General features: G+C 37.5%; 5 protein-coding genes across 7 annotated transcripts; 3 read left to right on the top strand and 2 right to left on the bottom strand.

The window, feature by feature from the left end:
* The first annotated feature begins 101 nt into the window (after positions 1 to 101).
* Positions 102 to 7,732, top strand: LOC114351544 (uncharacterized). Of its 3 annotated transcripts, none has more exons than XM_028302804.1 (4): positions 102 to 178; positions 972 to 1,041; positions 5,367 to 5,519; positions 6,568 to 7,732. In XM_028302804.1, the coding sequence occupies exons 2-4, from the start codon at positions 972 to 974 to the stop codon at positions 7,440 to 7,442; spliced, it is 1,098 nt and encodes a 365-aa protein (XP_028158605.1). In that variant the 5' UTR covers positions 102 to 178; the 3' UTR covers positions 7,443 to 7,732. The 3 variants fall into 3 exon arrangements, with proteins under 3 accessions (XP_028158605.1, XP_028158603.1, XP_028158602.1); XM_028302802.1 differs by having other exon boundaries at positions 113 to 404; XM_028302801.1 differs by lacking the exons at positions 102 to 178; positions 972 to 1,041; positions 5,367 to 5,519 and adding an exon at positions 5,651 to 5,994.
* LOC114351543 (coiled-coil domain-containing protein 174) lies at positions 7,443 to 11,468 on the bottom strand. The gene is made up of 7 exons (XM_028302800.1): positions 11,345 to 11,468; positions 11,064 to 11,266; positions 10,680 to 10,862; positions 10,457 to 10,586; positions 10,223 to 10,379; positions 9,704 to 9,925; positions 7,443 to 8,733 (listed from the first exon to the last, which is right to left on the bottom strand). The coding sequence occupies exons 1-7, from the start codon at positions 11,387 to 11,389 to the stop codon at positions 7,973 to 7,975; spliced, it is 1,701 nt and encodes a 566-aa protein (XP_028158601.1). The 5' UTR covers positions 11,390 to 11,468; the 3' UTR covers positions 7,443 to 7,972.
* A 227-nt stretch (positions 11,469 to 11,695) lies between these two features.
* On the top strand, positions 11,696 to 14,150 carry Ubc6 (ubiquitin conjugating enzyme 6). Its single transcript, XM_028302818.1, has 3 exons — positions 11,696 to 11,932; positions 12,466 to 12,751; positions 13,029 to 14,150. Exons 1-3 carry the CDS (start codon positions 11,889 to 11,891, stop codon positions 13,152 to 13,154), a joined length of 456 nt encoding a protein of 151 aa, XP_028158619.1. The 5' UTR covers positions 11,696 to 11,888; the 3' UTR covers positions 13,155 to 14,150.
* Positions 14,151 to 16,556: 2,406 nt separating this feature from the next.
* Positions 16,557 to 20,150, bottom strand: LOC114351553 (RNA exonuclease 1 homolog). The gene has a single exon (XM_028302817.1). It carries the CDS (start codon positions 20,007 to 20,009, stop codon positions 16,590 to 16,592), a length of 3,420 nt encoding a protein of 1,139 aa, XP_028158618.1. The 5' UTR covers positions 20,010 to 20,150; the 3' UTR covers positions 16,557 to 16,589.
* A 2,630-nt stretch (positions 20,151 to 22,780) lies between these two features.
* Positions 22,781 to 23,708, top strand: LOC114351567 (uncharacterized). Its single transcript, XM_028302830.1, has one exon. It carries the CDS (start codon positions 23,217 to 23,219, stop codon positions 23,673 to 23,675), a length of 459 nt encoding a protein of 152 aa, XP_028158631.1. The 5' UTR covers positions 22,781 to 23,216; the 3' UTR covers positions 23,676 to 23,708.
* Positions 23,709 to 25,530: the final 1,822 nt, after the last annotated feature.

Here is a 25,530-nt window from a genome sequence, read left to right as displayed (position 1 = left end):
ACGGCATGTACGGAACCGACACAGTTTCACCGCACGTGACCGTAATTCAATTCAGCACGTCACACGCACGTTTACGTCGCGGCTACGTCACGGACACACCGCGGAGCCGCTAGTCGGCGGTCTGACGCTGGCGTACGCGCTTCGTATCGCTTAGTCTCAACGCTCTCTAGTAACAAAGGTATCAATTCCATTCATCTCTTAAGTCGGTCCCCTAGTTCCGATCTTTCAAAAAGTTTGCAAACTTAGAAGTTAATTTTTAACTCACACTACCCGAAGTCGGTCCCAAGATAGTTACAACTGTGCCGGTACCCGTAGTTCCTTAGAAGAACGAAAATATTCAGACAACAACTAATGTAACAACAAAAATATAGCGCCTTACAAGGATCGAGTGAAAAGTACTTAAGGTATGCCAGTATGAAGCAATTATTTATTAGTAACTAAATGAAAACGAAAATAAATCCTGAATACTTACTTCTTGGTGTAAAAGTCTTAAAGAATGGTAGATATTGCAAATAGTACCTCGTAGGGTGTGTTTTATTGCACGTAAGTTAATTTTCTTCGACGCTAAGTTTTTGAACGATGGATCATAAATTCACTGGTGGAAAAGCATGTACAAACCGTTAGTTTTTCTTTTTAATTTAAAGAAACTAGTTAAGAGTGCTTTAAGTTCCAACTTACACAAAAAGCACTACTCAAATATGTATACCTACTTTGCCCCACAGCAAAAACAATGAAAAATTAAGTGGACGTGATTTTATTTCAGAAATTTAATATAAAATAAGCGTGTCTTTCCCTTTTAGCAATGCCTTTTAATTAATTTTATTTTTTTCCAACAGCGTTACGTAATATTTATTATATTCTACAGGTAAATTAATAGTAGTTAAACTAAATTAAGGCTGAATAATGGAAAGATGTTTTCCTTTGATTAACTAATGTAAATGAAACCAGAAACTAAACAAGTTTTTCGACAGATGGCGAAAGAAGAGTCGTGTCTGCCGCGGACCGCCGCGCTGGCGGCCGCGATTCTCATCCTGCTAAGTGGTGAGTACCTCCTAAAGTACCTCGGGATTATCCTGAGTTGCCAACTCCGGTGATAAATGTTCCCTCTGTTCAACAGTTACTTGATGCATGTTATGATTTATTCCGCACAGACGCGAAACGCGGACGGAGCCTTGAGTGCCTTATGGAGTTGTTTGTCAGAAACAAGCTATAAACAATAAAGTTTAATATTCATATCAAGTTTGCTGGAACGCGGGTTATATTTAATAACTTTACGGTATAAAAGTTACCTACGTACATTTCTAAAAATACTATTCACTCGTTAATAGACAAACAAATACATAATGAACAAATACGTATATTATTCATATCGCTATAAATGTCAATTTACTAATTCAATTTCTCAGTGATAAACATCACTAAAATTGTTGATGACATTATGATAATGTCGATGCGAGGCGGCATCAAGATTGAAAGCCCGATATAACAAGAACTTCTTCATAACTCAATAGCTCGACTTGTCGTAGTTTCGTAGTAATTCGTAGCAACAATGCTACGAAGTATCCGTAGCGTGTCGTAGATTGCTGGTGTTTTCGTAGTATATGACAATCTCATAATAGTTGCCGTCAACTTAATGCTAATAATTTAGATACGATATCAAATTTTCTTTCAGATTACCAAAAAATACCGTTTATCGTACCCTCAATCGATCGATTGTGTCGCTACAACAAAACAAAGTGTTTTGAATCATCATTTTACAAATTTTAACTCGCCACAACACGTGTAATAAAAAATTCAGTGGACATACGTACGGCCTTCGGCGCAAGTGGTCGCTCCCATGCAGCAACTAGCCTCCGGCAGTGATGTGTTTGCGAACAAAAAGTATTTTCGCGCGTTCCGAGGTAGATAAAATTTTACAATACAGCTGCTGCAGACTGTTATATTCGCAGGTTGTATTTAATTTGCATGGAAACTATGCACAGTCGTGTTCACGGCGTGTTGGCGGCAAAGATAAAACGCAGTTTGCATTTTGTTATTTAGCGGACGATTATACTTGCAAAACAGTATTTTTCATATTGTTGTTATACTCGTATGACTATTAAAGTAAAATATAAAGAAGGTAACTACCTATTTGATAATTTCAGACCTTAAAAGAAACTCAGATTGATCAATGATGACTAAACTACTAATTAGGTACAAAAAGTTTGTAAAAATTTTACCGTTGATTGATACTTATTTACAAAATAGGTAATTGGAATTACACAAATAATTATACATTTACAAAAACAATAATTACAAGTTAAGTTTTTGCACAAGCTTCTGAGTTTGTACAAATTCCTGAACCGGGATAACTCCCGCTTCAGGAATTTGACTCTAGATACTAAAGTTAACTCTTTCAACGTTATAAGGTAAAGTTACTTCCAAAATTCATAAATGAAGTAGGTTTATTCTGCAGTCCCATTATTTCCCCGCGCTTGTTAGCGAACACTTTCGATTCGATAGTGGGCGAAGGGAGTCTACCTGGATATTGCTGCGCCTGTCTGGTTGCAGTACAGTGGCACGCATAAACATGACGAGCTATTTATTTAACATTTAAACAGTATGTTATTTGTTAGATAAATGTATTTTATGGGATATTGTAAGTAGTAAGTAAATAATCACAGCCTTTTAAAAATGCTCAAACTCATTCATTTAACTAAAATGTGGCTGTACGGAGCGATATCGAGAGAGAGCGACTCCTTAAATAAAGATGAAAAAAAAAATCCTAATAAATATAATATACCTACTGAATTTTTTATAAATAGGCACTGTAGATGCTGGTTCCTATCTTTAAATAGATAACTAACTAGGTATTTAGTCTTATAAAACCAAGTATTGAGACGATGACACCCTATTTGTGTGTGACAGGCTAAACATCTTATAATAATATGTCTGGCCTTAGTCATCGCGGTATTGTTCTTCTCATAATCTATCAATGTATCAAGTAGCGCCCACGTCGCACGAGTGTGTATGAATACCTACATTAACAGCACATTAATCTTGCTAATGTTAGCTGACTATTGTGTGGTAGGTACAATACAATGAGGTCAGTTAGCTTAACACAATATCCACTTCTATCCACGCAAACACATATATTTAAACTATAACCTTAAGTCTACAAGCAAAAAGCTTACCTAGTTTGGTGTAGGTAGCCTGAGTAGGTAGATACTCCTGAATTTAAGTTGTTAAAATACCTACTTTTTATTGTAGGTGCTTACTTGATTTCTTTCATGAAAGAACAAAATTAAGAGTTTACTTTTTAAGCATTTACCTACCTACTTTAAGATCCTGAAATTGATGAGAACCTGTAAATTTTTGTGTTGGCTTAGCGACTACATATCTCTGCCCCACTTTTAGTTTTACAGCAGATTACGGCAAGCATCGTTCTTCCCTTGAGATCGCAGCGAGACGAGTTTGTCACGTGGACGTGACGGCCTTCATACATTTCTATACATTTTAAATAAAGTCCTCCAAGTTTCCGCTGATAACAGCTACGTAGTATATTATGAGCGGTTACTCGCATATGCTGTGCCAAAGCGTTTAGGCGATGCGGCTAGCTGCATTCTGAATAAATGATGGCTCCACATAGCTCGTGTTCGCTGAATTAGTGACGATTAAATGGGCCTGCTAATGCATCGGAATTACCAAACAAAACAAAAATGGATTATATGCAGTTACTATTAAATTACAAAATGTACCTAACTGATTGTTTTACAATAGGATACTAAATTGAATCAACTTCCCAAAATAAAACAATTACTTTTAGCTTGAGCTTTGTCTTCACAGTTTTACACGTAGTTTTGTACCTACATAGGTTTAACATTTTTTTTTTTTTTTATAACATTGCGTGTTTGACATAGGTACGCTAGGAACACGAGCATTTATCATAATTTGAAATCGTGTACCAAATCCCTAAATAGGTAGATACTACTTAATTTGTTGGCCCTAGTTAAAACAATTAAAGTTAAACGTTAATAAATGAAACATGCCCACATTTTTGTGTCCGAGTGTAGATGGAACGCGACAATCGTCGCCCGGAGGATTCCGCCAATATTTGCGTTGGCCGGCGACTATTAGGCCGTGGCAGTAATCAAGCGATGCGGCCAGCTGTACGCTGAATAAATGATCTCGTGTCGCTCAACAACTGGACTGTTTGTGAATGACGCGATCAAATGGCCTCGCTAATTCTGATTATGACTTTATGACTCGCGGCCAAATGACGTCCACTGCTGGACAAAGGCTTCCACAACCGGTCCTGCTCTGACAGCATAATGCATAATGAATGCATAAGGTCCACCGAGTGGGTTATTCAGAATATATTATTCTAGAAAACTTAAATTCTTAGCTTTAGCACTTGTTTAGAATTAAATAGTTAAGACAAAAAGCAACATTTCAGCAGGTCTATTAAAATCGATGTAAATTATTAACTATTCATAATTACAATACCAAAATAACTCGCCGTAGGTAATAGGTAAATTTTATTGTTATCGAGTGGAAAAAACTACAAATCACCCACTCAATGTGTGTGTGTGTGTGCGCGCACCTAATATCAAAGTCGTATAAAAATAAAAGCTATCGAAGAAAAGGACGACTGAAGTTCATGTAAAAACATTTTTCCAATATTTTTCAGACAACGTTATTAAAGAGAAAGAATAAATTGATTTTCGTAAGTAAAGCAATTAGGTATGTGAATCGCCAAGGGGAGAAAAAAAGTGAAAAATTTTGTCCTATTGTTACCTAGTCATCATCTCAGCCAGGACGTCCACTGCTGAACATAGGCCTCCCCAATGCTTTCCATGTTGCCCGGTTGGTAGCGGCCTGCGTCCAGTGGCTTCCTGCTACCTTTATGATGTCGTCGGTCCACCTTGTGGGTGGACGTCTCACGCTGCTTTTTTCGGTTTTCCTTGCTGCCCCATCGGCCGTCAGTTCTGCGTACTATGTGCCCTGCCCATTGCCACTTCAGCTTGCTAATCCGTCGGGCTATGTCAGCAACTTTAGTTCGTTTACGGATCTCCTCATTTCTTCATAGCACGCTGTGCAACTTTCAGCTTCTGTATAAGGCCTACAGTGAGAGGCCACGTTTCCGAACCATAAGTCATCATTGTTACCTAGTAAGTAGGTATAGTAGAAAACTATAAGCCTACAATATTTTCAATTATTTTGTATTATTATGAGTAGAACAAACATCCTATATTTAGATAGGTAGTAATTTGCACCATCTTGTCTAGTCCTTACCTTAAAATCGTCTTTGTTAATCTAATAGTGGTGTAAAATCTCGTTTTGCTAATGCATACACAAGATTAACTTTATTATCCTATATTTTCCAGCGTCAGGCGAGTGCCTCCAGTGCTACTGGTGCGGGCCGCTGGCGGAGCAGGTGCACCGGCGCGAGCGCGCGCCGCCCTGCGACAAGCTCTCCGACCAGGTCACAGCCTGCGACCCGGGGTACACGCACTGCGCCACCGTCGCCTCGTCACCGCGTACGTATGCAACATGTCCCCAGCGCCAGGCGCCTGCAGTGCTACTGGTGGCCGCTGGCGGAGCTGGTGCACCGCCCTGCGACGAGCTTTCCGACCAGGTCACGGCCTGCGACCCGGGGTACACGCACTGCGCCACCGTCGCCTCGTCGCCCCGTACGTATGCAACCTGTCCCCAGCGCCAGGCGCCTGCAGTGCTACTGGTGGTCGCTGGCGGAGCTGGTGCACCGCCATGCGACGAGCTCTCCGACCAGGTCACGGCCTGCGACCCGGGGTACACGCACTGCGCCACCGTCGCCTCGTCGCCCCGTACGTATCCAACATGTCCCCAGCGCCAGGCGCCTGCAGTGCTACTGGTGGCCGCTGGCGGAGCAGGTGCACCGGCGCGAGCGCGCGCCGCCCTGCGACGAGCTCTCCGACCAGGTCACGGCCTGCGACCCGGGGTACACGCACTGCGCCACCGTCGCCTCGTCGCCCCGTACGTATCCAACATGTCCCCAGCGCCAGGCGCCTGCAGTGCTACTGGTGGTCGCTGGCGGAGCTGGTGCACCGCCATGCGACGAGCTCTCCGACCAGGTCACGGCCTGCGACCCGGGGTACACGCACTGCGCCACCGTCGCCGCGTACGTATGCAACATGTCCCCAGCGCCAGGCGCCTCCAGTGCTACTGGTGCGGGCCGCTGGCGGAGCAGGTGCATCGGCGCGAACGCCTAGTAAGATCTTGCTAGACCATCAGAGGTCTCAACCATGGTGCCAAACTTATGATAAGAAAATGGGATAAACATAATTTGTCTTTATGTACCATCACCCTCTCATCGAATCCAGTAACCTCACATCGTGAAAATTCAACTCTACGGCAGGAACAGTATAGAACCCAGAGTAAAAAAACTTCAACTTTACACGGTTCGAATAATCTTCTTTGAAGTTTTGTGGCTAGACAAGACCTTGCTTGCTTCTATAAAAGACTAATAGAGATATTGTGTTTACTAATATCAGACTATGTCTCCAACACACATTTTCTTATCTAACCCACAATTCATCTATTCCACAGCCTTCGTCGAGTCCCGGTACTGCGTGAAGTTCTACCAAGACGAATGCTACCTCCTGCACTGCAACTCGACCAACAACTACCGAATGACGTGCCCCTGCCGCGGGGACCTTTGCAACGGCCCCAAAACCGACCGAGAGACCGACGCCTTCAATGGACTGGTCAAAATCGTCGCAAGAAATCGAAGACTAAAACGAAATGCCATAACATCCAGCACTTTCATCAATTCTGGTAAAACCAAAATGAATAATATAATCGAAAACGATGAACACGAAGAAAACGCTATTGTTAACGATAAGAACAACGAAACTGATGCCAACGTTACTGCTGAACAACCAACAACAGTAACAGAACCTGCATCCAATATTACTATGACGTCAATGAATACAACGCCTGAAACACAAATAGACATGAAGCAGACAACGGATGAACCTAAAATGGTAGAAAGCAGTAGTGAAGCCAGTAAAGAAATGCCGATCTCTTTAGAAGTAGCAACAACAATGGCAGAAGCTCTTAAAATAGACTCTACAACGACAAAAGCCCCAGAAATGATGATGAAAGCTGATGTAGTAAAAGAAATGGTTTCGACAAAAGCTCCTGAAACGATGATGAAATCTGTTGATGTGAAAGAAATGGTGAGCAACGAAATAAAACCAAGCATGCAACTACCTACTGCTGAAGCGCTTCAGCAAAACGACAGTCCAGCAACGACTGAAAAATCTATGGAACAAATGACTGATACCACTACACTTACTACCACGACTGACGCTTACAAGAACGGGTCGCCTATGCCACCGAAATCTAAAAACGATTCAGCAGCGGTGACCTTCAATCCTTTTATACTTATATGCATTTTAGCATTTAGTATTATTTTGTAAGTGCACTGTTATTGGATAATGAGACATTCTTTTAGAATTACAATCATGGTTATCTATTTTCTTTCTCATAACCTTAGGAAGATTGAATAGTTGTGCCGTAAAAATATGTGATAATGATCTCTATCAAATAGCTTTAAAAAGACCGCAGTTCTCATTCATCACAAACTACTAGATTAGTTAATATTAAGTATTTTAAAATCACTTTTGAGTGCATAACACAATTGTTGTAATCAATTTATTGGGAGCAAATTGTATATTGTAAATATTAGTAGAATATAATAGATTGATATTAGTGTGTAAAAAAATACAACCTATTTTCTAATACTGAATAACCTTACTCTTCGCACTATCATTCGCATCTTTTCTTTGTGCAGTAATACAGTTTCGAATCAAATGCAGTGCTGTAATAGATTGACTATAAAACACTACACGTAGGATTCATAAATGTGATATTAGTTTAGATATAGGTACTTTTAAAGTCAATAAAAATCTAATTTACACTTAGCATTTTTATTTACATAAAATGTATATCAATCAAATGTGAAGTCATACGCTTTTGATAGTTGCCTATCGTTACCTTTTGCCTCTAGGCTTTTCGCGCCCTGTGCGTATGCTTCCCTAATGTCAGACTCGAATGGTTTTTTGGGTCTAGAATGTTTTGGCGTGGGCCCATAATAGTCGTAGGTCGGAGGAGGTGCTATTTCTGAATGATCTCTTTCAGACTTTCTTTTTTGTGGCCTTATTTGTTCACCTTCACCTTCATCGTCACTAAGTTCATTTTCTATGGGCGTTGGTTCTTGGGGTTGAACAAAGTTCTTGTATTTAATGGTGTTAGCAGGTTTCTTGGTAGAAAAGTAAAGGCCTTTTTGTTCGTCTAACGCACTGATATCTCCTATATCTGGGGGCGGGGGAGCTTCCATCGGTCTTACTTCTGACCACGTTTTTGGCGTAGATGGATTTAATCCAGAAGAACTTCTACCACTTTCGTCGAAAGTGTGAACAGATTTTGAGGACGACGAACTTTTTGGTGGTGCGAATTCGTCTATGCGTTTACTTCTCTGCTGCTCTACGTATTCTTCTTGAGTCATTTCCCGGAACTTCTTGACTTTACCCTCAACCCCTTCCTTGCCCAAGTCCCATTCGCGGATGTATGCGTCCCGCAACTTTTGCCTTTCCTTCTCTTGTTCTTCCCGAAGTTTCTTTTCTTCTTCTTTCGCTTTGGCGTCTGCCTCGTTCTTCTGCTGAGTCAAGAATTCTAGCAAGCATGTGGTGAAGTCCTTTTCGTTTTGCGCTGAAAAGAGAGATTAACGATTAGGTAAGTTTCCAAAGTCGCGGGCAAAATTTTATTTATACAATTAGTCAATGAACTGCTCAACATCAACCCAGGGGTGGGTTTCATTGGAGGTCAAACTCTAGATCCTGGCTAAGCAGTTGTTGTAGTCGTGTGAAAGGGAGGTGAGATGGGGGAGACGGTGGGCCGATATAGCTGATTTTTCTTATAATTTTTTTTTTATCCACAACTAGGAAGCTCTTGGCCTGTATCCCACCTGATGGTAAGTGACGATCAGGCCGTAGGTGGAAGCGAGTTTCACCCGGAATCCTCAACCACGGAGAAATTGTCGTAGTCCAGTAGCTTTATTCACGTAACAAAACTTCATCATCATCATCATTTCAGCCACAGGACGTCCACTGCTGAACATAGGCCTCCCCCAATGACTTTCACATCGCACGGTTGGTAGCGGCCTGCATCCAGCGCCTTCCTGCTACCCTTATCAGGTCGTCGGTCCACCTTGTGGGTGGACGTCCTACGCTGCGTTTTCCGGTACGCGGCCTCTATTCCAGAACCTTGCCACCAGTTCTGCGTACTATGTGCTCTGCCCACTGCCACTTCAGCTTGCTAATCCGTCGGGCTATGTCAGCGACTTTAGTTCGTGCGACTAAAGCGACTAAAGCGACTAAATACGTGAATTAGGCCACAGGTAAGGTTTAAAAGATGGGAAAACGTTTTGTATAAAAGAAAAAATATGGCGAAGTTGCTAAAGCCCGGTCTATGAGCACATAGAATTTTGTCCAATGACCTCAAGCTATCCATCCTTATCGCTCGCGCGTAATTATATTGCTGTCGCGACTGTGCGACGGGCGCCCGCAGCGAGTGTGCGAGCGCGATAGCAACATAATTACGCGCGAGCGATAAGGATGGGTAGCTTGAGGTCATTGGACAAAATTCTACGTGCTCATAGACTGGGCTTTAGTAATATTACCTTTCGGCTCTTCCGGCGGCAAGCCAGCCCTGGCCCGCTGACGAGCGCGCGCGGCCGCGACTCTTGCCGCCAGCAACTCGTCACGCTTCTTCCTAACTGCTTCGGCTTCCTTCTGCGCCCGCAGCGTCTCCTCCCGCTGCTTCAAGAGTTCATCCATCTGCCGCCGACGCTCCGTCTCGTCGGTGCTGAAGGAGTAGTAGCCGACGCCGTGGATGCGCGCCTCTGGATAATACAAACATGAAATTAGTGTTTTACTTAATTTATTAATAAATTTCGGAACTTATCCAAAAATAAAAAAGTTTTTGTTATGCCTGAAGTAGCCAATGTTTAATAGTATGTCATTTCTTACACTTAAAGGAACAGATTAACTTGTATTACTCAATTGATCAGGTCATTGAGTATCTACTGCAGGTGCAACAAGCAAGAGGATTTTGCTTTACCCTGGCTGGGGAAACAGCTTGGGAAATCTTGATGTTTACATACATAATAACTAAGCTAAGCATAATATTTGTTACAAACCATCAAACAATAGATCCTGGTAGTGAATATCCTTGTCTTTGGCAAGCAGCTCCTTCTCTTTTTCCTCCCATTTCTCACGTAGTGACTGTAGATAGTCATTTGTTTTTTGCACTAGTAGTGGTTTTTCGCTTTGAGGAGTAGTGGTATTCGATGACTCCTACAACATAATACCAAAATTATCAATAAGATTGGTATACTTTAAAGAATTTATTTTAAATACAAAGTGTCTCTTACCTTAGTATCATCTTTAGTATCATGATCATTGGTTAAAATTTTCACAAGATCTCTATCTCTTTTCATGTACAGATCTAGGTCTGATTTGTGACACTTGCGTGTGCGACCAAGACAATCAGTGAACTCAACCCTAAAAATATTAGAAAGGTTAGTTTATTTATAACTAAATTAAATGCAAAAAGGTTACTGTATAAAATATTGTAGCATCTTTTTAAAATATTACCAATCATTGTCATCATCCTGATAAGATGCTTCTGGAACTTGTGAATTGCAATCTTCTTGTGAATCATCTCTTTCTTGCTGTTTTTTATTTTTGAAGTCCACTAAAAATCTGCCAGCCAACTGTGAGTCACCTGCACTGTCCTTCAAGTGTTTATACAGCTCTGCCTTCTTTTCTAAAGCTGCCCTAAAAGATGCAAAATTTAAGATGAACAAATAAATCCATATGGTACTTGCTGGGTTCTATAAAAGTTCTGCGTATGTACTAGTACAAATTAATCTGCGTTTGACTTCAAGCTCACCAACAATAATAGCTAAGATGGAGTAGATTGGCTTGGTAAATCCTTTCATCATTAAAAAAATCATTAAGCAATATAAAACCACTTACTTTACTTTCCTATTTGCCTCTAACTCTTCAGTGTCTACAGCCTTTAGGCTATCTTTAAAACTCTTCTTCGAGTGTTCCTTAGTTTCCTCAATACTAGGCTTTGAAGGAGCTGGTTTAAAATTCTCTATTTTATGCTGAGGCAGATGTTTCTTCTCGTAAACCTCTTCTTGTTTCTTTAGTAATTCTGCTTTTAAGCTTAATAGCTGTAATGATAAAGATAAAACATAACGATAAGGTAATTACTCAGTAACACTATGATTATTTACAATATTTGTACTTACTGATGATTTATTAAAAATTATCTTTTTTGATGTTGATTCGTTCATGTTTCAAACACATTAAATTGCTTTTATTTAACACATAAACCTTGTTTTTAGTTAGCTAAATTCATCAATAATGCCAGCTGATATACTATTTTGACAAATAATATCTGTCAGTGTCACGTTTTTTGACAATTAATTTTTTTTTTTAGTCGTATTATTTTAACGTTCGAATCATAATTTTTACGCTACCGGTACCGGAAAGCGCAACACTATTAAGATGAAGTTGACTTCAATTTGACCAACATTACAACGAAATCAAACGTCATCATTATGTTGGTGTACCTGTCTTACGTACTAAAAAAAATGCTAATTTCATGGTCATCTGACAACCATCTCACTCACAGTCGTGACGACAAAAATTTTACAACGACAAAGGAAGAATCTTTTGTGTACAAGAGCCTTGTGATATTTACTAAATCGATCATATGAAAGATTCACTTGTAGATTAAGGTTTTGGAAACTTTAATCGGTTAAACCAGTGTGCTAAGTGCGTGAAATCAAAATGTCAACTCCTGCCAGAAGACGCCTGATGAGAGATTTCAAACGGTTTGTCTTGGTTATTCATCAATCTTAGCCTAGTTAATTTCATCAATTTCAGTATTTTATACGACGTTAGACGATTCTTTATTTTAGGACAAAAGCAATAATGCTGATTCATCAAATTACATCACTGTCATTTTCATCGATTTCTATTCTGTTCTACATTTCCATTTTTACCTTTTGACTGCCATCCTCGTTGGGAGGGAGGTTTTCTATGTCGAGTACAGTGTTGTACATGCTATTTGTAGATGTAGCTACGTCACACACTTGTTTGTTGGTACACTAACTAGGTTATCCAAATAGATTCTAATTTTCAGGAAACTTACCATTTACCCTAATTATTTTCGTAAGACGCTACAAATTCTACGTTACCTGCATTACTGTTAGCGTCATGACTTTGGTGGTATTAATTCAATCAAACATTATACCTAATATCATATGACCTTGATTTGTGAATGATAGGAACTTTTGTATAAAAAACTTTAACTTTGAATACTCTACCAAAGACAGCTTTAACATTTTATCGTTAATGGTTTCAGCTTACAAGAAGATCCACCAACTGGTGTCTCGGGTGCTCCTACTGATAACAATATCATGATCTGGAATGCTGTGATATTTGGGCCCCATGATACTCCATTTGAAGATGGTACATTTAAACTAACAATAGAATTTACAGAAGAATACCCCAATAAGCCACCAACAGTGCGGTTTGTATCAAAAATGTTCCATCCAAATGTGTATGCTGATGGTGGAATTTGTTTAGACATCTTGCAAAATCGGTGGAGCCCTACATATGATGTGTCAGCTATTTTAACTTCTATACAGGTAAATGTTTATCATAAAATTTTAAAAAATTCATGCATGCACTTTTTGGTCCTAGTAAATAATATGTTTTCAATTCAGAGATAAATAAGAAAATAATAAGAATGAATGTACAATTTTGATTTTCAAGCAAAACTTCCAATAAGACATCCTAATTGATTTTGCTACCAAAGCATCAACTTATTTGTAAATTGATTCTTATTGAAGATGTGACTATAGTAAATAATAATAATAGTGTATTAATTAATTCAACAATAAATGTAATTAATTTTAATTTCAGTCCTTACTTAGTGACCCAAATCCAAACTCACCAGCGAACTCAATGGCTGCACAACTATACAAGGAGAACCGGAGGGAGTATGAAAAGCGGGTGAAAGCATGTGTAGAACAATCGTTTATTGATTAGCGGAGACACACTGGGTCTCTGACGTCAGTGACACGGGATCTGGGCTGCTGTTGGTAACGGCCAATACCTCCATGTAAATTCATTGGGACAAGTGTGTAAATTAACTCTTATATTGAGTCAATACCATTGCCAGAACTGTTTTAACAGTTTGAGCGTCATATTTAACTGTCATTATTACTCATCATAATTTTGTTAAAGAAATTCAAAATTGTATCTTTATTTTATACATGAAAACCACTAGATTTGCTTGTCTTTGACAATATACTAGATTGTATTAATATCATTACAACCACTAATATTAAGAATAGGAAAAGTTTATTACTTAATTCTAGACATTGTTAGATATACCATACTGGCATATAGCTTGTTCAATTATGTGTGAATAACTTATTTTTGTAATTAATTTCATTTTTAACACATACTTTTATAGCATAACACTGAAACGCACAGCTTCAGTAATGTAACATCCAAGTGATTGTCAAAGAATAAATATGACAAGTCCTAGAATTTACTAGCTATTCAAGTGGAAAAATTTACAGGCCTTTCGTTATGAGAATAGATATTGCATCAATTGTTTATTATGCTTTATATTTTATTTCATGTTCATAAGTTTTGAATCTTCATAATAAAACTGCCAAAATACCAGTTGTTACTACTTAACTAACTGTATTTTATTGCTAATACTGAATAATAGAACTATCCAATTACTTTTCTAAATTAACACCTGGAGGTATTAAAACTTTTAGTATACCCCAACAAAATGTTTACCTAAAAATAGTACAAGTGTTTTTATTTCTGTCTGCAATATAAAAAATAATCTGCTGCACAAAATTCATCAAGTTGTCTACTCACCTTGGACATTCCTATGGATGTTCATGTGAGCACTGTGTAGCAGTTTTCATATAAACCTATAAGTTTGAATGTCTCACATGTTTGAGGACATTTTTACGAATGTGTAATATTTTGTCTTCTAGTAAAATATTATTTTCGGTTGTATTTTTGTGTTTGTATTTCTCTATCACTTTATTAATTTCCTCTTTTATTAGTCTAACGTTCCCTTGCACGAAATTCCTTTCGCCTAGTTTCTTGAACAATTAATTATTTTAATATCAAGAATGAATTTTGATGAAAGGAGTTTCAATCAATAGTTAGATCAAGTGTTTACTCTCCTAAGATCTATTTATCTTTTTAAACAGTACAACGTAATTCTATTTTATGCCCTCACATTTTATTGTGTAAATGTTACAAGTGTTTTTGTTTTCAGTAGGTAAGTATGAATCCAGCTCTAATACTTAGTCATCAGTCTGGCAGGGAAATACTATAATATTTTCTGGGGATAATTTTTATATAAACATGTCTGTTTAGAAAAATATCTTGCTGGATCATAAAAAACAGTTTGGTGTTGGTTTGATTAGCAAGAATTTTTAGATAATTATGATTTTATATCTAATTTGAACACAAACAACAAAGCAGTTGGTACCCGAAGCACGAATAAATATCGTTCTCGTTATCATAATCGACTTTTTGTGTATGTAAAACAGAGGAATACGAATACGAGAGTTATTCGTGCTCAGGGTACAGATAAACGTGTCTTCGCTACGAGACACTATGTTGCTGCTGTGTATATTTTGAACTAGTACTTTAAATCTCATAAAGTCAATGCACACTGCGCATCAATATGGCGTCTCCTCGTGGTCCGAGCAACGTAAGTATGGTTAGAGAGTATTCTATCAAACTGATCTGGGTTCGATTCTCAGGTACGACTCACAGTGTAAAATCTATTGTGTTGTTCCCGATGTAGGAGTTAAGAGCAAGCTTGAATCTACTTCATTTATAATCCGAAAAATAAATTTAAACCTACCTACCATATTGGTTAACGTGGTGTTGGCGAAGAAGACAACGAGCGTCGTGGGTGCTGTCGTGCTGATAGTATCCCTGTTGCAAATCATTATAATGCTGCATTGTTTTGTAACGAGATTACTATTTACCTGCTATATTATTCATTTGTTTCCGGGACAAACTTCTTCACTGGTTGGGTTTTTGGCGTTCAAGCTGTAGATCCTGGCTACGGTGGGAATAGTCCCGTTATATTATTCATTTACATTCGGGTTACACACACTTAGCCATGAAAATGGACTTGAAACGTAACGAAACAACTCTCCCATTCTGGCACGGAGCATACTGCGCGGATTGCGAAAAAAAATCCCATGTAAACCGTCTTACTTAGCGCTAGCCCTTACTACTACCTACTTAAATGTTAAATTCACAAATAATATTTCATTGATATGCTAATTGGGATCACTGTTGCTTCCTTTGATTGTTTTAAGACTGTACCCTAAGCACGAGCTGTCCAACAATGAAGTATCCCACCCAGATATTTGACAGGAGGGCGCTAGTATCAATCCTAGTAGGTTAATAGTTCCGATTTTTGCCACTTAATGGACAAAACTGAATCTGAGCCCCGATTACGGTAACTTTTAACGTCTACAATCCAGACGCGTTTCTGATTCTGCAATACGATTGGTCAAAACAGCTGACGTACGCTGTTGAACGACCAATCGTATCGCAGAATCGAGAAGCGTGTCTGGATTGTTGACGTTAAAAATTACCGTAATCGGGGCTCTGAAAGTGTCCCATAAACATTTGGGTACACACGGCCAGTGTTACTATCCATTTCTGTTGTTCTCGCTCTCGTCAAAATGTTGAACCTTTGCGATAGAACGAGACGACATGATCGGGAATGGGCAGTTAACACTGCTGCCGTAGTAGGGCGCTACTATCAATACTGCTGAGCTATCAGTTCCATTTGGTAGGTACCAACTTTCGTATTCCTATTAGACAGTGGTATTCCCATTCCTTTTAAACAACCGTAGCGGCGCTGTTTTGTTTTTCCGAACAAAAAACACGATTACTTAGGTACCCTCCATAACGACAACGATCTTTATTTTTGTGCTCCGGGTACTATACTCATGAACCTCCGTTTATTTTTCTAGCTGCAAGTTTGCAAGAAACTCAGATCTAATTAGATAACAAAAACTTAAAATGAAGGATTTATTAGAAAATAAAAGAGTTTTTATCAAATAAAAGTTTATAGAAAAGATATTAATTTATATAACTTCACATGAAGTAATACAGACATAAACTCTAACATTTATTGCTACTACACCATAAAATTATATAAATAGTATTGTCTTTACAAATTATAAAATTAAGGTGGTAATTATACTTAGATACTACTAATGTAGTAGTACTAGTAACAGCACAAAAGGCAAATTAATAAATTATATTTAATGGTAAGATTATTTAGGTCCAGTCACAATCAAACATATTGGTTTCAAATTGTAAGCAGGATTGGCAGTCTTGGAGCTAACACTGTAATCGTACTTGATAATTTTAATCTGCACACAAGGACTGCATAGTAAAGTAAGTACTTCTTTACCTAGTCTTTAAATCTTCTTTCAATTTATAGTGAATTAATTCCATGCATACTGTTGCATCCTCTGCACTGTCGTGACCATCAACAGAATTTTGTATTATTTTTTTCAAGTGCTCAGAAGATAAATTTCTTAGCGCTCTTTTATAGGGTGGTCCCATTTTATGAGGGTATAATACACTTGTGTCAATCACAGTATCATGAATTAATTTGAGCGCTTTAAAATCTGACTCTAAGCTGTGACCTATTAGAATTGTTTTACTATTAAACATAGCAAGCAGAGTAGCTTGAACTTCCAAAAGTGTTGTTTTAACTTCTGCCATCTGCTCTTCTGTTATCCCTGAATACCTTGTATTGTAATCAATAATAGGATGTAATGGTTTTACAAGAGTCTCATATATCACCTTACATTTAGAGTTAATTACAGTTACCCTGGTCAAATCTAGGCCATGTGTGGTGTAGCACATTTCACAATCTAAAGAATATACACCATAATCTTCCATTTCTTTTTCTGGTGGTAAAGTTTTTACAAATCCTTTTAAATTTTCAAAATCTACATATTCATAAACATGGCACGGCGCAATGCAACACCCGTCCGACATGCCATCTTGACTACAACACTGATATTTGACCTCTCCACGTACTCTATATTTTCGATTAGGATGGTAAATACATTCCTCTTTAATGCAAGGAAAACCTTTTTTATCTACAGTGAAATCTTTTTTACATCGGCAGCATGTCCTGACAAATCCCTTGGGTGGTGTTTGTTTATTTTGACCATATATTATTGCTCTTCCTTTATTCTGATTGGGATGCGGTCTAGGAAAGCCATTTTCCTGCAATTGTTCTTCTGATAGAATCCACTTTTGTATGTTGGTGTAAAGTTTAGCTCCATGAAACTCTTGTGACTCCACTACTCTTCTGTTTTTATTTTCAATACTCCATGATCCTGAGTTACTTGACTGCCCAGACACATTCTGTGGTAGTTTTTGTAAAGTTGAACAATCAAGTCCTGTCTTTTTTATTCCATTACATTCTTGCAACTCTTTTCTTAGCCTACTAACAGTCATTACTGCAGAGTTTTTATATATTGGAACAGTAGTGCATTTTTTACTAGTTGTTAGTTCTTCATGTTGAGCTCTAGCATAGGCATCAGTTGCAGAAAGGTAAATTTTTAAACAATCATCTATCATCATATTTAGGTATGTTGATCTAATATTTGCTGGAATCTTTGATCCAAGTGGTTCTAGGACTCCTGGCCTATCAATAAATTTCTCATTTGGAACATGAGAAACTCGCTGGGACCCTTTTTTCACAGTTTGTGCTATAGTTGAACTAGTGGATGGTTCACTTTTAACATTAGTAATTGGTGAAATATTCTTTTTAGCATTCATTAAAGTAGAAGCATAAGGCACATGTGCAATACGAATCTTAGAGCTACTGATATTTGGAACACCAAGAATGTTTTTTCTGATATCTACTTTATTAGAATCCTCAACTTGAGTCTCTGTTTTAATTTTTGATGCATGATATTCCTTCACCTTCGCTAACCTTTCAGCCATAGCCTGAGCTGCATTGAGTTTGTAGTCAGGTTTTACAGGAGGTTTAGGAATTACTTTAACATTTTTTTCTACTGTCCTTGATATTCTCTTTTTACTTGGAACATATTCATCTTCATTGTTGTCCTCTACTTTTGTTGTTTCCTCAACAGGTTGGGTTATTGGCGTTGGAACATATTCTTCAAATATCCTTTTACATTCTAAAGTCCTGCTTTCTTCATCGGAGTCTGATATATCACATAAATCTTCATCATTTAATTCAATACTTTCATTATGACTGTTGTCACTATCAGCCCAACCATTGTTAGATACTGATTCCTTATCTTTTTTCTTCTTCTTTTTGCTTCGTTCCTTCGACTCTTTTGACCTTTTATGACTTTTGTGATGCTCACTTTTATCTTTATGTTTCGTCTCATTTTTACTTGAGCTAGAGTGTTTAGAATGCTTTTCTGTACTTTTGGAACGGTGTTTATCTTTTGAACTCTCATGGGACACTTTAGTACTAGAGTGTTTTTTATTGTCACTGCTGTGTTTGTCTTTCTTATCATCACGAGACTTGTGTTCTTTTGTTTTATGGTCTTTACTGGAACTTCTAGAACCATCTTTACTGGAACTAGATTTTTTATCTTCACTCCTTGATTTTAATTTCTCTTTGTCATGTTTTGAGGTATCTGTATTTTTATCTTTATCATATTTTTTTTCATGTTTACTGTCATGTTTTCTTTCATGTTTACTATCATTTTTACTTTCATGTTTACTATCATTTTTACTTTCATGTTTACTATCATTTTTACTTTCATGTTTACTATCATTCTTACTTTCATGTTTACTGTTATTTTTGCTTTCATGTCTACTGGATTGTTTCTTACTTTCACTTTTGCTTACTTTAAGGCTTTCTTTAGGTTTTGAAGATAGTTTTTTGTCATCTTTCAACTCCTGTTTGTTTCTTTTTAAGTCTTGAACTTGTGGATTTTCTGTTTTTTCTTCGTCCAAAATTTGATCTAATATATCGAACTCAGGGCCTAAATCATCCAGCCCATTGAATTCACTAGACATCTTCCTCTTTTTATTATCTGGTTCAGATTCCTCATCGCTAGAAAAACATGGAGCCAAAGATCTTGGTGTTGGTTGATAAGTTACTGTGCTGCTCTCATTCTTTGTTGACACTTTGGTAGGTTTGTATTCCAAAATCTTTTTCTTATTTACACTCCTATCTGAAGGTACATAGTTGTGTTTAGTGGTAGTTGGTTGCGTGTTTTCATTTGGTTTATATTCCTGCAATTCGACTTCTGAACCAGGTAGATACTTTTCAGTGGAATCTATTCCACCCTTGGGCGTATAAGGATCAACTGGCGCAGAATCAGTGCTCCCTGGCGTATATTTAACGGGCGGTGGTATGTATATGAACGGTTTCGAAGCACCATTTGTGTCTAAAGGCCTTCTTACTGGTAAACTAATAGGCTTTCGAGGTGTGTACGGAACCGGAATATGTCTCTTCCTCTGCTCGTTAATGTCATCCTTATTCTCGGAATCTATGTTAGTAATCTTATTCAACTCCGATATTGGTGTAGGATTGTATGTGACTTTGGAAACTGTTTGTTGAATACCAGTTTTAATTATATCAGCGGCAGGATCTAAAGGTAAAACTTCTTGAGGAGAGACTGTTCCTGAGGCGTCGGTCTGTTGAAGGACTTTTTGTACCGCTGCCGACACCAGTTTCTGAAGAATTGCTCCACTTTCTTCGTTGGCTCCATTCTGAGATTCTTTCCTTACATGACGAAAATGACAATAAGGTCGCTCACACAGTCCACTATCATAAAAAGGACAATTAATACCTTTAAAATAACCAGTAGAAGGTAACATTATTTTGTTATTTCTTAAAACAAAGCCATAAACCAAAATTCAACGCTGCACACAGAAAGCCCAATTTGACAAGCAAATTTTAACACTTGTTTTTTTTTTATTATTGTATTAGTCATGGAATCAAATGATTAATCATTTTAAATAATGCTATGAATATACCTACAGTCAGTCGTCACATTAATTATTATTTAATCTTAATACAAGTAATTTTTTAAAATTTCAGTCTTTTTTTAACAGCAATATGAATTTATAAAGCCGGTTCTCCAGCGCGTGTTCTGCCTACACAATCACCAAAAACATCTCAACGCCACACCACCACAGGCCACACCTGTGGCGCTGTGGGCCACACTGTTAACTAATATCCATTTCCGTTTTTGCTCTAGCTCTCATCAAAATCAAATGGCGATTCTTTGCGATAGAACGAGACGACATGACAGGCAATGGATAGTTATCACTGTTGCCGATGCAATGGTACGTTGACATCTTAGATTTTTGACATGTTTTTGTTGATTGTGTAGGGCAAAACACGCGCTGGAGATCCGGTTTAAAGCATTTTTGCATGCTTATAACATGTTGGATGGAGATACTGCTGTCTTTTCTCTTAGCCTAGCCTATCAGCTGATTCTTCATACAAATTAGAATCAGGCCCACGCGGCCACGGGCCTAGGCTTAGTCATTTTTCCAGTCCCAGAGAAACCGACTAACCATGACCATAATATTATAGATGACCCACGCTGAACTGTCCCGCCAAACTCAATGACAGGGGGGCGCTACCATCGTTCAACTATATGGTTTCCAACATGGCAAAAATCGGAACCAGCGATTCGGTATTGACGGTGGCGCCCCGCTGTCAATGTCATCGACAGGACAGTCCAGTATTTTGGAACTATAACGTAAATCTAGTTTAAAGTGGGAACGAAGCTTAAGACAGTAAATTTTTTTTTTTTTTTTGGCTCGCACGGCTTGTGCATTTGCCACGACAAAGGTAGGGAAACGAAAATGTAGGAAATATCGGAATTTCGGAAATTAAAAAGGATAGGATCAATATAGGTAGGTAGGTAGATGTAATAAGATATTAAAAATATAATTTAAAACATATATGAGGTACAAAGACTAAACCTTTATATCATTTTTAGATAGGAATAAGGAGATACATTTATAAATATCTTGATCGTTTGTGCATAAAAGGGTATTAATACAAGTGGGAAAAGGGACACGGAGGGTTAACAATGAGGACATAAAAAAGGAGCGATCATACTTCGGACAGGAAAACAGGATGTGATTAATATCACCTACTTCAGAGCCACAATCGCATAAATTACTATCAATGATTTTAAGTCTGGCTAAATGTGCTGGCGTACACGTATGCCCTAACCGCATGCGAATGAGAATAGAGGTGGCTGTCTTATCGAGCGTCGTTCTGAAAAACCAAGGTTTAACCGGGATATTGGGCTGTATACTCTTATAATGCTTCCCTTTAACCAGGTCACTACTGTTCCATTCACCTTCCCAAGCTTTACGAAGATAGGATTTAGGAAGGGAAGCTAAATCATGAGAGAAGTTTTTATATGGGAAAATATCTCCACACTGTACTGCCTCATTTGCCATTTTATCTGCTATTTCGTTACCGGGAATATTACTGTGAGAGGGGATCCAGGCAAAAATTACCTGAAAACCATTCAGTCGGCATTTGTTAAGTAATATTCTACTATCAATAATTATTGGAAAATTAATATTAGCTTTAAAAGGGAATTTAGCAAAAGCTTGTAATGCACTTTTTGAGTCTGAAAAAATTATGGACTTTTTAAGTTTCATGAGTAATATATATTCTAATGATTTGTATAAACCATAGCATTCACCCGTAAATACTGACGTCTCAGGGGGGAACATCTTTTTTTGATTTATTTTGTACTGATAATGAAAGACTCCTACGCCCACGTTACCATCAGGTGAATGTTTCGAAGCGTCACAATAAATATGGTGCCAATCATGCCAGCCATTAGATTCTAAAACAAGGTTAAAAGTAGAGAAAGCAGAACTACCATATTTTGGAATATCCAAGTCGAAATAAATGTCAGGGGAGAGAATTAGGGATTCATAATTGGAGCAGAACAGAGGCATGTATGCAGATCTATGGCTAGGAGCTTGTAATGAAATATATTTACGAAAACTTATGACAAGGCACGGTGTAGTTTTATGAGTCCAATAAGGTACAGAGTCTACATATTCTGACAAATCTTGCAACTTAGAATAGAGAGGATGATTAAGAAATTGAAATGCACGAAATAGATATTTATCACTTAAAAATTGCCTTCGAAGACTAAGGGGAGGCTCAACACATTCAATTTGGACCGCATTATTAGGACTAGACCGCATTGCACCAGTGACAATACGAAGGGCTTTAGATTGAACAGTGTCAAGTTTGCGCAAACCCACAATGCTACAAGGTTCCAAAAAGAAAGACCCATAATCTAGAACACTTCGAATAATAGCGTTATACACAGACAGTAAAATTTGTTTTTACTAAATTATCTGCTCGATTAACTTTTAGAAGAAAATAAATAGTGTACCTTCCAAAATTAGTTATTAACAACATTAGATTAGATTAGATCAACAAATCCCTCCTCCCGTCTCATCTGTGCCTCCAGCGCACATTGGTTGCGTTCAGCCGATAATAAAATAGCATTGTTAGAATTTGCTAGCAATCGCCATTTTGATTGCCATGGCAACCTCCAAAATTATAGTATGTTTTCGGCTAGGGCCTAGGACACGTTTGTTATACTTCAGTTTCCCATACATTTGACAGTGAAAACACTTACCGCTAAAAGGACGCCATTTTATTTTCTAGCGCTAGCCAGCGCTATTATTTTCCGTCAAACGCTCCCATTGTCCTTGATACTCTGTCTGTGTTGATGGCGCAGTTTTGCAATGATTTCAAATCATGTCATGGCTATTTGAATTTCACAACTATTTAGCAGGCCTAAACTACAAGCATGTCTCATTGCAGGCATGGTGTTTTTAACTTATTGCCGTTTTAAATACTAGTATTAAGTTTACGTCATGGAATTTTTCATAAAACTTCTCCACCTTTGTCCAACTTCAGTAAGGCAATTGTCAAAACTTGTGACAGATGTACTTGATAAAATTGTGAGCTTGCTTGAATTTTTGTATCCTGATTTTGATGTGTGATATCAATTAATAACTGCAATGCTAAACGAAGTGGTCAAAGATTACGCTGCGTACATAAAACTGGATGTGTCCAGTGGATTTCAGACTGTGCAAGATGTAATTGACAACATGCTAACAAGACTTGAAGAATTATCTAGTGTCTTGCAAATGATACGGATCAAAAACAGCGAATGCAATTCGGCTGTGTCAGAAGATATTATTAAATATCGACATGAAGTAAACACTCTATCAAAGAAGATTGGTACTCTTCATGAAGTCATAATGAAGTTGTACAAAAATGTTGACCTGCTGGAGAAACAAGTGGATAGAGCTGAATCGGATTTTGGTATAACTAATGACAATAAACTAAAAAGTCTGTTATTGCCATTCTTAAAGAGAAATAAGGAACCTACACCTGTATCAAATGCAATAATGGTTCCAGAGAAGATAGCATTGGAAAGTGTACTAGATAGTTTTGAAGATAATGACGTGTCATGATGGCAAATCTTATTAAACATAGAATTATTTAAATCTTGTTTAATTTCAATAACTTAACCATGATTTGATTGTGAAATCTAAAAGCTCTTATCACCAAAACAAAATATACAATTATTTGAAAAAAATAAAATAAGTTTAATCTAAATTCAAAAATATTCATGATAATGTTACTTATTTAACCTGATATTTTATGATCCTATTTTCTGATTTACTATTTATTTTGGAATCTCTACAATTGTATACTAAGTAGAGATGAAACGGATATCCGGCCTAAATTTACTATCCGGCCGGATACCGGATATTAAAAAACTACGACAATTTTCTATTAATAAAATGAAGTACATTAATCTTTGAGGTAAATATGAATAAAATGGCTTATAATAATGACGGCTTTTATTTAAAGTCCAAAAAGTTACAAAAAAGCCATTCTTCAAAAAGCCTTTCAAAAAACAAATTTCTTTATCTGGGCTATTCACACTAATGACGAATACATAAATACAGGGTGGCCCAGAAGAAAATTCACTTTTGAAAATTGAAGGAAACGAAAACTGTACATTTTTATAGAACTTTAACTTTTGCAATTTGAAGGAAATTTAATGCAATATATTTTTAAATTTACCTTTATTAAATTAAATCGCCTAGGAGATTTCCTTGACGCTTACAACATTCGATCAACATACATCAAAATCTTGAAATGCGTTCGTTAGAATTACCTCGAAACCTATTTTCAATTTTTTGCCGAATGCTCAGCTTCAGTTGCTGCATGTTTGTTGGATTATAAAATTTGTATAGGTACTCTATTCTTAATGTAACACCACAAAAAAGAATTTTCTGGAGTGAGATCAGGGCTTCCTGGTGGCCAGGAGATGTCACCCCTGCCTGAAATTATTTTTTTGTGGGAACTTGTCTCTTACCATCTAAATGCTCTCATTTGAAATGTGACACGTAGCCCCATCTTGGTGAAGCCAAGTGCTCCGGTCATAGCCTTGCGAATCTTGCAGCTTTAAAAATCAAAAAGCTTTTCAGCCTACCAGTATAGCATTCTCAAAAATTAATCATCCTTTCAATGCAACAAACCAATGAGGATCAGTACTGTTGTAGAAAATTCAATAAAACTAGTATCTACGTTAATCTTTAAGACATAAGAAAGATATATCTTTTTGAATTATCCAAATCGGACCATTACTTACGAAGATATTAAGTAATAAACATAGGCCGTTTTTGCCGCTAAAAGTCAACGTACGCAGGGCCGCGTGACGTCACTATATCCGAATCGAGCGCAGCCGGCGTACTATTGGGATGGAAAATATTTTTTTCCAGCTAAACTATCAGTTTTAGAAAAAAACTTTTAATAACATTTATTCATCAAAATAAAGTAACCTATCGATCAGTAATTTTTAAAAATAAAAATTGTGAAAAGTAAGTATCGCTATGTCCAAAAACCACATTTTCATAGGATTCGATGCAATGCGGAGACGCGGTTGGGGTGAGTGTAACTTAATAATTGTTTGTATTGAACATAATAATACATAATATTATGATGGATTTTTTGCGTTATTTTTCACAATTTCTATTTTTAAAAATTACCTATCGATAGCTTACTTTATTCTGATGAATAAATGTCATTACAAGTTTTTCTCTAAAACTGATAGTTTGGCTAGAAAAAAATATTTTCTATCCACGCAGTACGCCGGCAGCGTTCGGATCGGATATAATGACGTCATCGTCCCCGCGCCGGGCGGTCAGTGAACTTTTTTAGTAATTTGACCATAACTTCGTCAATTTTTGTCGTAGAACAAAAATTTTTGGACTGTGTATTAAGGATTTCTTAGCCCTATAAATCTGCATTAACAGC

This window comes from Ostrinia furnacalis, unplaced genomic scaffold, assembly GCF_004193835.3.
Source record: "Ostrinia furnacalis isolate ACB-3 unplaced genomic scaffold, ASM419383v2 OfSCF1160, whole genome shotgun sequence".
NCBI classification, from domain to species: Eukaryota; Metazoa; Arthropoda; class Insecta; order Lepidoptera; family Crambidae; genus Ostrinia; species Ostrinia furnacalis.
The sequence above is the reverse complement of the archived record's forward strand: the minus strand, read 5'-3'. Positions and strand labels throughout refer to the sequence as shown.